The sequence below is a fragment of the Phyllobates terribilis genome, unplaced genomic scaffold (genome assembly GCF_046119375.1).
Source record: "Phyllobates terribilis strain yellow unplaced genomic scaffold, ASM4611937v1 Scaffold_2__4_contigs__length_985480577, whole genome shotgun sequence".
Taxonomy (NCBI): Eukaryota; Metazoa; Chordata; class Amphibia; order Anura; family Dendrobatidae; genus Phyllobates; species Phyllobates terribilis.
Window position 1 is genome coordinate 154,884,399 of NW_027362762.1, and position 14,896 is coordinate 154,899,294.

Genomic DNA, 14,896 nt, shown 5'->3' on the forward strand with positions numbered 1-14,896 from the left:
TTTTTTTTTTTCCCTCACACATTTTCCACTATATCATTAAGACCATCTGGATATAGGGTTTTCAATCGAAAGATCCAATAAGACTCTTTTCTGTTTAGTTTCTGGATCCTATTTATATCATTCTGTGATATTTGTTCAACAGGAGTTACCTTTATGTCAAATTTTTTGTGATGTTTAACTAAAAGGCGTCTGGACAAACGGGGTTTTAAAAAACCTTTTTTAGTGTTGTGTCTGTGGCCATTCATACGTGACCGCACTAAAAACTCCAAGGGGGTTTTGTATAGGAGTCTTTTTTGATCTTGAAGGAGACATCTAAAGGGTGAGTGCAAAAAAACAAAAATTGTTGTGGCAAATGCATATATTCATCTACACTTAGACTCTGTGCCCCTTGTTTCCCCTTTTATCTTTATTTATATCACTGTGGTTTCTCACGAGATGTCGCTAAAACCGTCCAATCCACACAGGCAAAGAAATCAAACCATAAATGTTCATCAATTAAGTTTTGTGTAATAATGAGAAATGACACAGGGAAAAAGTATTGAACACGCTTGCTGAAATGTAGTTAATACCTTTGGACTTCCATGTGAACATAGCCTGTCAGTGATGATAATGAGACTACTGAAAAGTAAGATGTAAAGAACGAGAAGTATGAGTATAATATAAGACCTGTTGGCAAGTGTGAAAATTGCAAGATTTGTTTTATATAGTTATTGATATGGAAAATAAAAAAAAAATAAAAAAATATTATTAAAACATTCAATAAAAAAACCTGACTTAAACAATAGGTCATTTTCTGATGACACATTCCTCGTAAGAAGTTTATCGGAAATATTAGAGCATTCAGAATCCATCCATGTTAATTGCAGGGAATGGGATTGAACTGCCATACAAAACAGAATTTGTGGACAAGTGTGAAACGTTGTTTCAAATCATGAAAACCCTTTTAGGAAAGCACACAAGCTAAAGTACTTATGGTGAAACATGAAGTCCACCTTCTCAATTATATTGACTGTAATTGGTACATTTAAGAAAAGTAAGAAAAAAAGAACATTTTTTAGAAAGACTCGTTTTGAGTCTCCAAACCCTAAATTTAGGTAAAAAAATGCAAAATATACCGCACAGCTCCAAATCAGGAAGCTTTAAAAGTTTTAAAGAACATGCAGAATTGTAAGCTAGACACAAAGAGGAAGTGGGGTTGGCGTTGAAGCTCTACATCAGCTTCTACATTTTGTGTGCTCAAGCCTAAGTATCTGTGGGCGTCTCTACTGTGATGTGCTCATGTCTATATCACAAGTGCAGAACTTCATAAAGGAAGGAGAAGTTGCTTCACAAATGTGGACTTGTCATTAGCACTCAGGCAAGTGTTGTCTACAGTGGTCACTGAAGTCGTAGTTGGGCGTTGGATTCATCAGAGACTCCAATCATCTGACAGTATAAGATGGCTTTGGGTTCAACTTACCAGCACAAACTGGCTGAAAAGCTTATGATACTGAATGACAGGGGCAAAGGAGTACTGATCCGCATCTACAACATCAAAAAGGTAAGAATTTAATGTCGACTACATAGAGGTTATTTCACAGATCTCTAGGATGACCTCATGAGACAAATTTTGGATGATACATAGAGGTGTACTGAATGTATATGGGGCCTAGACAGTCATTAAGAAAGGCAAGATGTGTTTTAAAGCATCCAGACAAACCATTAGACAGTGTAGATGTTACCGGTTTTCTAGAATTATTCACTAAACTGTGGCTCTCTGTTGTTCACTTTAATTACGTTCACACAATGTAATAGTGTAGCAAGTAGAAATAGTCCTTATAAATGTAATTCTACAAAGCACTAATCAATCAAAATGATAAATATATGTATTACGGACGCCTCGTAAAAGTGATGTGGGGTCGTTTCCATTAATATGTAAGCAGCCTACAATAAGTTTTCCATCATTACAGCACATGCCCCTTGAGTAGTAAATGCTCAAAAGTGGAACAGTGAATGAAGTGTGATAAAATATAAAACTGACTACGCCCTTCACTGCTGAGGCCGAAGACAGAGGAAGAAGTGAAGGAAAATATGTCCAGCTATGAGAACCTTTATATTTAACTCTAATGGCCCCTTTAGACAAGATAATACTCAGGCAATCATCAGACTTTCGAACAAAACACTGGTTTGTCGGGTGAGATGATTTTTATGCATGAATGAAAATGATCGTTATCAGCAGCACATTGCTGTATGAGACATTGCTCTGTCCCCATCACTGTTTTATCAGCTTGTCTAAGTGGGCCAATAGTGATATAATTGAGATGTTCAACAGGTTATTGCAACCCCTGTTCATTTCCCCCACTTTATGAGTGGAAAACTACTAGAAAGCAAGTACAGTGATACGGGCCAAACCAAATGGCACAGGCGTTGTAGTTGAACAAATAACTTTTTTTAACAAGTTGCACGATTTCTGAGCAGACTTTTAACCAAAGTTGGCGATGTGAATCTCGGCTAGAGACTCAATGAAGCCGGGTTGCATCACTGGCTGTTTTCTGTGCCGCTATGAATCTTCGAAAGGATACCCTCTGTATCTGGACAGTAACATTTTGGCATTCCCACCCCACCTATGTCTTATTTCCCTTTCTCCGAACAGCATTACACTCTTCCAGCCAAGGTACCCAAATACTCACCTTTCCCCATTCCTATGCTTCCCTCCACTCCCTGGAGCTGTCACAGACAAAAGCCTTATGGCACTTGGTGTCAGGATGTTTTTTGCCGTGGTGTCTGAGTGCAAACAAAATTGAAGGTGTAGGGAAAAGTGAGTATGGGGTGCACCCTGGAGATTTGATTTTCCAGTTTTTTGAGGATGCCAAGAGCGCCCCCTATTTCCGGATGTTTGCTGGACTTTCTTAGAGAGCTGGCAATTATAGCAGATATGCATCTCACACAGTCACTTAGTAAAATCGCTCTTTGCCTCCCACCAGTCTTCTCACAGCCCATGCTAGGAGTAGGCCTCAGGACATCCTGCCACTGTGTCCACTTGTTTAGTTTATCTCTGGGAAGGTGCAACACACATCGACACTGTACAAGCAATGTCCCAATGTTCTTCAATGTGCCTTTTCAGTCTATTAGCTAATCTCATGGTGGCTATGATAGGCCTGCTGTTGTGGATTATGTGCATGTCTCTCTTAGCCATATTTGCCACCACAAACACTGACTCCTTCCCATTTCTTCCCCTTTATAAGTGGTATTAGTGGTCATTCCGCAAACAGCAACACTATAGCCAAGAGTTCTGCAACGCAGCCCCTATGTTCGTGTCAAGTCTTGCATGGACGAACACTGAAGCCAAACTCTTCCTTCTGCTAGCCATAAAACCTAATTTCTTGGCACTGGCAGAATTTGACAGCGTTACCACTGCTGGTAATATACTGCCGGCCATTGTTAGAGCAATAGCACAAGGGTAAGGCAGACATTAAATCTTATCCTTGCGGGCTCTTCATCAAGACTGGCATGCAAAACGCAAATCTTGATGAATTGGCCACTTAGTGTTTTTTTTTAAAATCATGCACCTCCCATTATTATTTTGTTTCAGATTTGCATTACTTTTTACTTTTGCTTTATTAGGGAAAAAATATGATCTAGTGTGGCCGTTATGTGGACGACATGCCTATCATTTGGTCCGGCAACTGTTCTGATGGCCAGAACAGATTTTTCTCATTATTTGAATCATAATGATGTCAATTTCAAAATTCATGTTTTCTAATCCCAATCCCAATCCCATTAGGATGGAGTTTTTAGATATTTTACTATACGTCCACAGGATACATTGTTCTATTTTCTGTAAGCCTGTCTGTGTTGACTCCACACCACATGCAGACAGTTGTCACCCTGTTCATATTATCGAGTCCATCCTTATGGAAAAGTAATTAGAGCAAAACGTATTTGCTCTGATGAAAAAACTTTCATTGATGAATTTCTTATTATAAAGAATGGGCTAAAAATCAGGGGCTAGAAAGCTGGAACAATTAATAATGCAGATAGAAAAATGCAGTTTGACAAGAGAAAGTGCATTATTTACAGATATAATTTTGGCAACTAACAAAAAATTGGTAACATTCAGTACTCCATTTAGTCTTCAATTTTATGAGATCAATATTATATCGAAATAGATTCCTGTTTTATATCATGATGATACTCGAAAATAGCTACAGATATGTTGCCAAGAGGGGTCGCTCTCTGGGCAACTTTTTGACTCCAAGTATCTATAAAAAAACACACCAACAATACTACTTGACTATCTCTAAGTGCTCCTCCAGACGTCCGTGATCATCAGTTCAATCTCAGATCACAATGCACGGACTGGCTGCGCATCTCCCGAGCTTGACAACTTCATATATTTTTATGAAGTTGTCACTCAGGGTTGGGAGCCGTGTGGCCAGTCCACGCTTTTTGATCCGAGGTTGGACCAATGATCAGGGACATCTGAAACAGCCCTAAAAGGTTTTGCTAAATGTGCAGGGAAAAAGTGTAAAATGTATTGCACAAATGTTTTTTTTCATATAGATTCTTTCATCAATTGTGATGCCCATGAAATATATTGGATGCAGTAGTCGAAAGATTAAAAAAAGCAAGCATTTATATAATATCATCAACAAACATAGAACTTACTCAGGGGCAGTGAAACATTTTTTTTAGATATATATGATGGAAATACTGACAGATTTATCTTTTTTCGGTATTGAAAGAATTAAATCGCCTGACAATGGAAGCAGTTGGCAAAAAGAAAGCTTTTTTTTTTTTAGAAAGGCCTTTTTTTTAATTATGAAACAAGGCACTAAGCAGCCTAAAGGCATGAATTATAGGAATGACACCATGTGCATTTCTTAAGTTACATTTTACATTAGTGGTAAGGTATACTGTTTTGTTTTATACGTTTATTTTCTTATTCACATATAATTGCAGATGTTGTTGTTTAGCTTATTTGCATTTAATCATGATGTACGTCCCTCTATGATTGTTTTTTGTCCCTTTAAATACATCTTCCCATGATACTTTGGCATATTCTACGACTGAGGATGTCATAAACACAGGAAATGCGCCAGAATGTTTTTTATCTGCCATCTACATGTGGAATATTTTTAATCTTTAGGGTTCGCTCACACAGGCGTATAACAATGTTTTATCAGATAGCACTCGGACCAGTGTTATACTATGAGGCAGTGCAGATGTGCAATTTTTTTCTGCGAGTATATCAGCTGATTGGATCACGCACACCCATACAAGTCTATGGGTTTGTGTGAAACATCGGACTGCACTGGGATATCATCCGAATGCAGTCCGATTACCGTGGACTCCAACAATGGAGAAGATGGAGAAATTAAGTTATGCTTCTTCTCCACACCTGTGGTACAATTTTCTCATGTAAAGAAATCGGATCGCAATAAGATGACACTCGGATAAAACTCTGACAGAGTTTCAGCCGAGTGTCATTAGCATAATCAGCCTGATTCTCTCTCATGAGAGAATATACAGTCGTGCGACCCCGGCCTAAGTAATAAAGCTTGAAGTTTTATTTTATGGATCTGCCGACCCGTTTATTCATGATTTTTCCATACAAACAGCTCTAGGAAATATCATACAGAATTAGTTTATGAGTTGCAGTATGTGTAAGACTAGAGATACACAAGACCCTTTTTTCAGACAACAGCTGTGATAGCAATACTATAACAAAGAATGGATCTGGCACCCACCTTGTTTCGCAGTATTTGTTTGACCATTGGTTTGAATTGCCGTCATGTAATCCCACATTTTCTCTGCTTGCTTAGTCTGACACGGCCAACAGCTGATCTGTAAGTTAGAGAAAACAGATTTCATTGATGAAGTTGAACAATTTTAACTAAGGAAGACAGGTATCACACATCTTTCTACACAGGATAAGTGATAAGTTTGCTGATCACTGGGGACAAGTTAGTGAAGTCTGGGGGAGGCAGTCAATGAGAAATAAGATCAAAATACATGTGGCACCCCAGGGGTCCGGTTGCCACAGTGGCATTGCCTCCCTCACAAGGGGTGATGCCATGCCTGGAAGCAAGGAGGGGTCCATTAATCAGGTATACCAGCATACAACACTTTCCTGTCTCCAGACCAGAAAGGGGATCTCCTCCCCTTAGCAACTGGGATCTGGAAGCGCGGTTAGTTAGAATGAGTTGAGAGAAGTTGAAGACAGGACAGTGACGAGGAAGGACCTGGGGAATGGAGTTGTAAGGCAGCTCACCCCAGAGAGGGAAGCGCAGAAGAACCGGACACTGGAGTCCGAGGCTGTGGGGCACTGAAGGCCCAGCAGCAGAACCTGGAGGCTCAGCAGCACATAGGGCCCAGCAACGCCACGTGGGAGCGACACTCCAGGAAGGCCCGAGCTGCCTGCCTTACGGGTGAGCACAAAAACGTTTTACTCAGGGACAAGGGCCGCAGCATAGCTGCAAGCAGCAGGGCCAAAGAGATTAGTGCAGAGGGAAGGCCTACGACTTCACTTGGCGAGGTGGATTCCCAACTTGCTTCCAGGCCACCCGGACCTCTACTACCAGCTAGTACCCGTACACCATTAAGTTGTGGACTGGTCATTATCTGCGCCATCACCTGCATTGCACTACACCAGCAATATCTATAAAATCACCACTTACTGCCCTGGAGCTATGCTCTGCCTGTGGAGAGCTGAACCAACTCTGCTGTGTCATCATCAGCTCCAGAGGATCTGCACCGCAGCGGTGGCCCCATATAGCCGCATACCACAGGTGGCGTCACGAACATTACATATAAAAACTTAAAAACTTAAAAACTTATAAAAAAATTCCCTTTTCTTTATTCCCCTTTTATTGACCGCCCTGGGTCACGGACCGGGTCACCGCCACTGTGACACCCCCAGCACCAACCGGCCCAGCTACCGAGTACCCCATAGGCCCAGGGGGCGCGTCATACACAGACTAATGTCAGACACATTGGATGACATTGACGGGTTCAATCGACAGTCTAATGTGTAGGTGTTAGTGACGCGCCCCCTGGGACATATTCCTTTTTGAGGGGAATACCCGGCACCGGATCAGATGGGGGGTTGTAGTCTCCGAGCGGCTGTGACCCGGTCCCGTGCCCAGGGCGTCAAGCTCAGTGTTATGTGGCAGTCCTACAGATGTTATTAAAGTTCTTTTGTGTCGACTACGCCACCCGTTGTGATGCGGTCACTGTGGCCGCCGCTGCTGCAGGGTCCGCTGAGGCTGATGGTGGATGCGCAGCTTGGTGAGATAACCCCCAACGGGAGGGGTATAGCCTCAGAGGGGACAGGCGCAGAGGATGGGGGTTGTGGTGGTGCGGTGCAGCCGGCAATGAAGACAGACTCGGGTTGTGCAGTTAAGGGAGTTTACTTACTGCTGATGTTTCGGTCACTCCAGCTGTTAGTGACCACCCGAGCCGTGCTGCGTCCACCAGGTCCTGGATCCAGCCAACCCCCAAACAAGTCCGGAGCGTGGCCCTGAGCTCTCCCTCTGTCCTTTCTTCAGCCGTCCCCACCAGGGATTCACCTAGGTCCAGCTCCCTCGGGCCTTCTTTTGGGACACCCTTGGCCCTGGGTTCCCTGACCCTTCATGTGGTGTGCCTTCGGGGTGAATGTGGTGGGTGACCGTGACAGACACTGCCCACGGTCTCCGGTCTCTGGCTGGGGAATGTCTTTGCCCCCACCAGCTTGGGTTCCGGTACCCTCTTGCTGACTCCTCACCCGGTGCTCTAATTTGGGTTCTTGGGTCCCTTCAGTCTTCCCCCTCTGGGTCTTTCTCTGCTCCACTCTCTCTCTCTCCAGGGCTGCTGTTTCCTTCTCTCTCCTCTCCAACTGACTTGTTCTCAGCGTCTGACCCTGATCTAAGTTGGTGCCCTCCTTATATATCCCTCTATGTGTGAGCTCAGGTGACCAGCACCCAATGAGCTCCTATCACTACCCAGACTGCTCCCCCTATCTGCCCCTACACTACATGGGATGTACCACCCCCCTCCCACTCCAGCCAGGAACAGGCTCGGTTGTACCTGCACATTTCTAAGTGGGAGTACCGTCGGCCTGCTCCTCTGGAATGGGATGTATGTAGTGCATGCAGTCTATCTGAGCTCAGTTCCACACTCCTTCCTTACCCGGGAGTGGAATATCACACCTCTGGGTTGAGGTGCAATACCCCTGTAGCAGCCGAATCCTCAGGGTGCTACATTCCCCCCTGGTAAATCACAGCACGTCCTCGGGCTGTAAGACATAAAACACCAAAACATACAAAATTTTTCATATAAACATATAAAACATATAAAACATTATATATATAAAACTTTTTTATGTAAAACATTCTCGTAGACTTCTCTTGTCTCTGGTTCCTCCTCCGGACACTGTGCAACGTGTGTCCGGGAAAAGTGCGACAGTCTCTTAGAAAAATCTGGTTTTCCTATAAAACCGGTAGGGGGCGCTTTAGGACGCGCAACTATATACAGGGGGAAGTTGAAAGTTGGCCGCTCTCAGTCCTCGGCCAGTTAGAGGAAAGGGAATGGCTGCTCACAGTCCTCAGCCTGTAGGATAAAAGGGGTTAACGGGTAAAACAGTTCACTGGTCCCAACGGGGACTATTTTAGCAGCAACAGTTTCAGTTTCTATATACCCCGATTGGGTAACTATTTACAGCTCCTTCTCTGCCGCACTCAACGGCGTCTTCCTCCTGCTCTTTCTTGATATGATGTTTCTTCAGACCCGTCCGGGTCCTCTGGCTCCTCCTCCCCGTACCGCAACTCCTCCTCCGTCAAGCGGTGCACGTGGAGGGCGTAAGGTCCTTTGGCACACTTGTGCCGGGTGAAAGTGACCTCGTCTCCGACGTAGAGGTCACGGCCTTTGTGACCTTCCGGCAGGTGGGACTCGACGTCTCTGCGAGTCACAAAAACGTCACCGCGGTTGTTACGGTCCCGAATAAAGCCCCACCCATGCTGCGGGTTGAACTTTATCACTGTCCCGATGGTGCGGGGACAATGCGCTGCACGGGGGTTCCTCCTAGTCCGGCTCTTCTGCTCCGCGCTCCGGATTTGGGCCTGTTGTTCTCTGACCCGCCTCTCCTCCCGTTCTCTCTTAAACTCTGCTAGCTGCTGACGACAACACTCAGTACGCTCAGCGGCGACTGCCCGAGTTTCCTGAGTGAACCCCATTAGATCTTCTCCGGTGGGGTCCCACTCAAACTGTGCTTCCGCTAGCGGGGGCGAGATCCGTGCCACGGGCTTCGGAGCCGGAATCAGGGGTTCATCCAGGGGTCTTAGTCTCTGCTGCCGTTCCAGCTCATGGTATCCTTCGGGCCAGATGAAGGGCCGCCCGTCCGGCCATGTGAGCTGGCCGAAGAGGTCCTCCCCCAGGTGTGGCACCCTAGGTATTGCGGGCGCGGGCGCGGTGGTGGTGGCGCCCGGGTTGCCCAGGCCTTGCGGCCAGGCCTGGGGCACCTGGAAGGTGAAGGGCACCGTTAAGACGGCGGCGCCCTGGGCTACCTGGCCTTGCGGCCAGGCCGGAGGCTCCGCGGAGGTAGGGGGCGCTGTTGGTGATGCGGCGCCCGGGGGTACTAGGCCTTGCGACCAGGCTGGTGGTACTTCCTGCTTTGTCACGCTCCGGGTCGGGGCGCGTGACGTCACAGGGGTCGCTGCGGCGGCTTCCGGTCGGGGCCTAGTCCATGGCGGTGACCTGGCGGCTACGGGCACAGCAGGGGGACTTTCGGGCTCTGCGACGGGGAGCTGGGGCAGGTAAGCGGTGTCACGGCTTGGGGTATAGGCGTCCCCTTTACCTGCCTCCATGCGTTCGGCTCCCTCCTCGGCGCCGTCTCCGGCCTTGGGTCCTCCCGCGCCATCCTCAGAGGCGGTCTGCTTCCTCTTCCAGGGTAGCGTGCTCCGTTGACTGGTCTCTGCTTGCTGGGCCATCTCCCGGCTCCACTCCGCCAGTATCTCGCGCTGTACCCGGGCCATTCTCCTTGCGAGGCCCTCCAGGGCAGTTTGTGCACACTCCCGGTCTCGGGGGAGCTGCGCTAGGATCTCCGCTAGACCTAGCGGGGTTGTGGACTCTAGCAGGCTCCTGACCATCGGGTCGGTGCTGCTCTGCTCGGCTTCCGGCAGGCTCCTGGCCAGCGGGCCGGTGCTGCTCTGCCCTCCTTCCTCGGTCTCTAGCAGACTCCTGGCCAGCGGGCCGGTGCTGTTCTGCTTTCTCTCCATCTCCGGGTGAGCTCCTCCGCTACTCCTTGTTAGACCTCTTGCCTCCGGGTGCGCTCGCTCCAGACTGCTCCAAGCGACACCCATCTTTTCTCTTCTCTTTCGTCTCCTCCCACTTCGAGGGCGGTCCCGGGGCAACTCGGTGACTGTCAGCTCCAGGGGGAGTTCTTTCACGCTGACAGACACCTCCAGCATCACAGTCTCTGTTGGTGGGGGCGGTTTCCACTTTTGGCGCCATTTTCTGTCCTGGCCCACGATGGGAGGTGGCCTCTTGCCCTCCTTTGGCACGCCCATAATGGCGTCCGCTGCTTTTCCAAGGCGGGAAATCTGCGGTTTTGGCGGGAAGCGTCGCCCAGTGGCGGGAAACTCTGCAGATGGCGGGAACAAGCTGGAAATGGCGGACAATCGGCGGGAAACGACTGGTGATGGAGTCCGATGGCGTGGACCCTCCGGAACCGGCAGGAGTCTTCTTTCTGAGGTAAACTTGCACTTTTCTTCAGGCACGCAGTACCCGGGTGTTGCGGGCACGTAATCCTGCCGACTACGCCAAAGTTGACGCGCCCCCTGGGACATATTCCTTTTTGAGGGGAATACCCGGCACCGGATCAGATGGGGGGTTGTAGTCTCCGAGCGGCTGTGACCCGGTCCCGTGCCCAGGGCGTCAAGCTCAGTGTTATGTGGCAGTCCTACAGATGTTATTAAAGTTCTTTTGTGTCGACTACGCCACCCGTTGTGATGCGGTCACTGTGGCCGCCGCTGCCTATCAATGCCTACATCAAGAGAAATATATCAATGTGGACGCGTGTCCTGCGTGTGGGAGCCCCTTACTACATAATTGTAGGTATATATCAATTTTCACTATTTACTAATCATGCTAGGATAGCTATCTACTTCAGGTACACATTGATATATTTTCAGGCACTTGCATCGCCGTTCTCTTGATGTAGGCATTGATATTCTCTGCCCTGTCTCCCTGGTATACATATATTGACCAACATATATTATGCATTGATGCTGCTATTTACCTGTACCCAGTACACTATCTTGTACTTTGTACACAATCTTGGGATAGACATCTAAATATCCATAGCACTGACACTTTTTTCATTGTGCACCTTATTTATATTTCACCATTTCCTATTTTATCCTATCTATTTATATGACTATTTATTTAATCATCATGATATAATATTTCCCCTTTGTTCTACTTTTCTCTCCCACATGGAATATCATATCGGACACTCGCCCCTGTTTTTAGATGCTTTTAGTTTATTTTTATCATGTATTTGATCTGCTATTCATTGTTGTCACCTGTTGTTAATTAATAATAAATATGGAATTATTCACTACACCTTGATATTTGGGACTTTATGGTCGGCTTCCTTTTCTCCCCTTCTTCTTTTCCTTAGTCCTTGTAGCAGATCATAACAGTAAGTCCAGTCATAAAAAAAAAAAAAAAAAAATTCTCTAAGGAAAGACCTCCAGTTTTCCATCATGGTCTCGGTTCAAGATTTGGCTCAATGCTTGCAGGGACTCTCTCTGGAGGTGGCCAAGCTACAACAACACGTGAGTAGCTGTTCTGGAGCACATTTTGTGGAACCAAAGGTACGTCTGCCTGATTTATTTTTTGGCGAACAACAAGATTTTTTTTCTTTTAAAAATGCTTGTTTATTGTATTTTCGTTTGAGACCCGGATCCTCTGGTGATGAATCACAGCGCATAGGGTTCATAATGTCACTTTTGCGCAAAGATCCTCAGGGATGGGCCTTCTCTCTCCAACCTAGTGATCCGTGCTTTAGATCAGTGGATAGTTTTTTTTCTGCTTTGGGTTTGTTGTACGATGATCCTGATCGTGTCTCATCTGCTGAGTCTGAATTGAGACGTTTCAGGCAGGGATCAGGTAATGTGGAAAAATATTGTTCTCACTTCCGTCGGTGGTCTGCCCAGGTGGGGTGGAACGATTCAGCTTTGAAAAGCTTGTTTCTTGCAGGGCTAGGTGAAAGGGTTAAGGATTTACTGATTGCTTATCCCACACCTGGAAACTTGCAGGAGGCAATGCAATTAGCTATACGGGTGGACAGGTGACTGCGTGCAAGGGTTAATGAGAGCAAATCCTCTGCTATGTCAGCTCCGAGTCCTGAGAGGGTCTGTGCTGACAATGGAGAGCCGATGGAGATTGGGGCGATGGCACCCCGCTCTCAGGAAAAAGGCCGCAGGCTTTCTGAAGGCTTGTGCTTCTATTGCGGAAATTCTGGTCATTTTATTAAGAACTGTGTGCTTCGTATGAAGAAAGAAAAAAAAATGGTCAGTCATGCACGTATTGCCTGTTTAAATTCTAAGGGAGTATTCCTATCTGTTACTACTGCTGCTCAGGATGAATTAATTGAATTTCGGGTTTTTGTGGATTGTGGTTCTACTCTGAATGTGATTGATGGGGGATTCTTGGAAAAACTTAGATTAGAACCTAAAACTTTGTCATCCCCTATTGCTGTGGTTTCTGTTGATGGCTCTCCCTTGAAGAGTGTTACTCATAAGGTCTGTGAATTTCCCCTCACTATTAATGGTATTCATTAAGAGAATTTGGATTTGGTGGTTTCGGATAATTTGCCTTCTCCAGTAATATTGGGGTTACCCTGGTTAAAATTGCACAATCCTGTATTGGATTGGTCTACCAATGAAATTAAGTCCTGGAGCCCTAAGTGTTATGACAAGTGTTGTAACGGACGTATTGCTGCGGTGGAAAAAGGGGAATTACCTGTACCTATTCAGGATTTTTGGAGAGTTTTTTCTGAGGAGGAGTCACAAATTTTGCCTCCCCATAGAGACTATGATTGTACCATTGAATTTGTCCCTGGAGCGACTCTTCCTAAAAGTCGTTTATTTAATCTTACTATTCCTGAGAGAAAGGCTTTGGAGGAATACATACAGACAAGCTTGGCCGCCGGTCACATTAGGTCTTCCAAGTCTCCTGTGGCTGTTGGATTTTTTTTTGTAAAAAAAAAAGATGGCGGTTTACGTCCTTGTCTGGACTTTCGTGAGATTTATAAAATTACTGTACGCAATCCTTACCCACTGCCATTGATTCCTGATTTATTTAACCAGTTAGTGGGGGCCAAGTGGTTCTCTAAAATTGATCTCCGGGGGGCATACAATTTGTTGCGCATGAAGGAGGGTGATGAATGGAAGACTGCTTTTAACACTCCTGTGGGTCATTTTGAGAATCTCGTGATGCCTTTTGGTCTTACCAATGCTCCAGCATTTTTTCAGAATCTTATTAATGACATCCTTAGACCTTTAATCGGCAAAAATGTGGTTGTGTATTTGGATGACATTCTGATTTATTCGCCTGATCTGGAGTCTCATTGGCGGAGCGTACGTGAGGTATTACAGTTATTAATGGACAATTCGCTTTTTGCTAAGCTGGAGAAATGTGAGTTCGCTGTACAGAGAATTAGTTTTTTGGGCTACATTATCTCCAGTGAAGGTTTTGAGATGGACCCGGTTAAAGTTCAAGCTGTGCAGGAATGGCCTAGGCCTATTGGTTTGAAATCGATACAGAGGTTTTTGGGTTTCGCCAATTATTACAGAAAATTCATAAAAAAATGTTCTATTATTGTCAAACCGCTGACCGATCTCACCAGGAAAGGTGCTAATGCGGTTCAGTGGACTTCTGAGGCCATTGAAGCTTTTGTGTTTCTAAAGGAGAGGTTCACCTCTGCTCCCATCCTTATGCAGCCTGATGTGACTAAGCCGTTTTTGGTTGAGGTTAATGCTTCTTCGGTGGGGGTCGGTGCGGTGTTGTCTCAGGAAAACAAGGATGGAGTACATCCCTGTGCCTTTTTTTCAAAAAAATTTTCTGAGACTGAACTTAATTACGATATTGGTAATCGGGAATTGCTGGCTATTAAACTCGCATTTGAACACTGGCGTCACCTCTTGGAAGGTGCTGAATTTCCCATTCAGGTTTTCACTGATCATAAAAATCTGATCTATCTTGATGCTGCCAAGCGCTTGAATGCCCGTCAGGCTAGGTGGGCACTTTTTTTCTCGCGGTTTAATTTTTCCGTTACTTACATCCCGGGTACCAAGAATGTTAAAGCGGATGCTTTGTCTCGCAGCTTTTCTCCCATGGTCGGTGTTGAGGAGGAAGAGGAGAGCATTTTACAAGAAGGTGTTGTGATTGCTGCTTTGGACTCCGTTTTGGAGGATGAGATTCTTAAAGCTCAGGAGAATGCCCCATCTAACACTCCCCATGGGTGGTTGTTTGTGCCTAGGACTTTTAGGAGAGATTTGTTTGTTGAGTGTCATGAGTCTCGGTTGGCAGGTCATCCAGGAATTTCTGAGACCAAGAGACTTGTGGGTCGCAGTTTTTGGTGGCCTGGATGGCAGAAGGAAGTCATTAAGTGGGTGCGCCAATGTACTGTGTGTGCTAGATCCAAGTCTTCGCATGCTCCTGCTGCGAGGTTGCTTTGCCCTCTGGAGGTTCCTAGTGCACCTTGGACACATCTGGCTATGGACTTTATTACTGACCTTCACCCTCTGAAGGTTTCACAGTCATCTGGGTGGTCGTGGACCGTTTTAGCAAGATGTGTCACTTGGTTCCCTTCATCAAACTGCCTTGCGCTAAGACACTCGCTAAGGCCTTTGTCAAGGAAATTGTCAGACTA

General features: G+C 45.9%; 1 protein-coding gene across 2 annotated transcripts in view; it reads left to right on the forward strand.

Moving 5' to 3' along the window:
* Window positions 1-1,231: 1,231 nt before the first annotated feature.
* The window catches only part of NCKAP1L (NCK associated protein 1 like), a 419,671-nt gene continuing 406,006 nt past the window's right edge, over window positions 1,232-14,896 (forward strand). For both annotated transcript variants that reach the window (XM_073670044.1, XM_073670046.1), the window contains exon 1: window positions 1,232-1,540. In XM_073670044.1, the coding sequence (XP_073526145.1) occupies window positions 1,439-1,540 (102 nt within the window). In that variant the 5' untranslated portion in view covers window positions 1,232-1,438. The remainder of the gene's footprint in view (window positions 1,541-14,896) is intronic.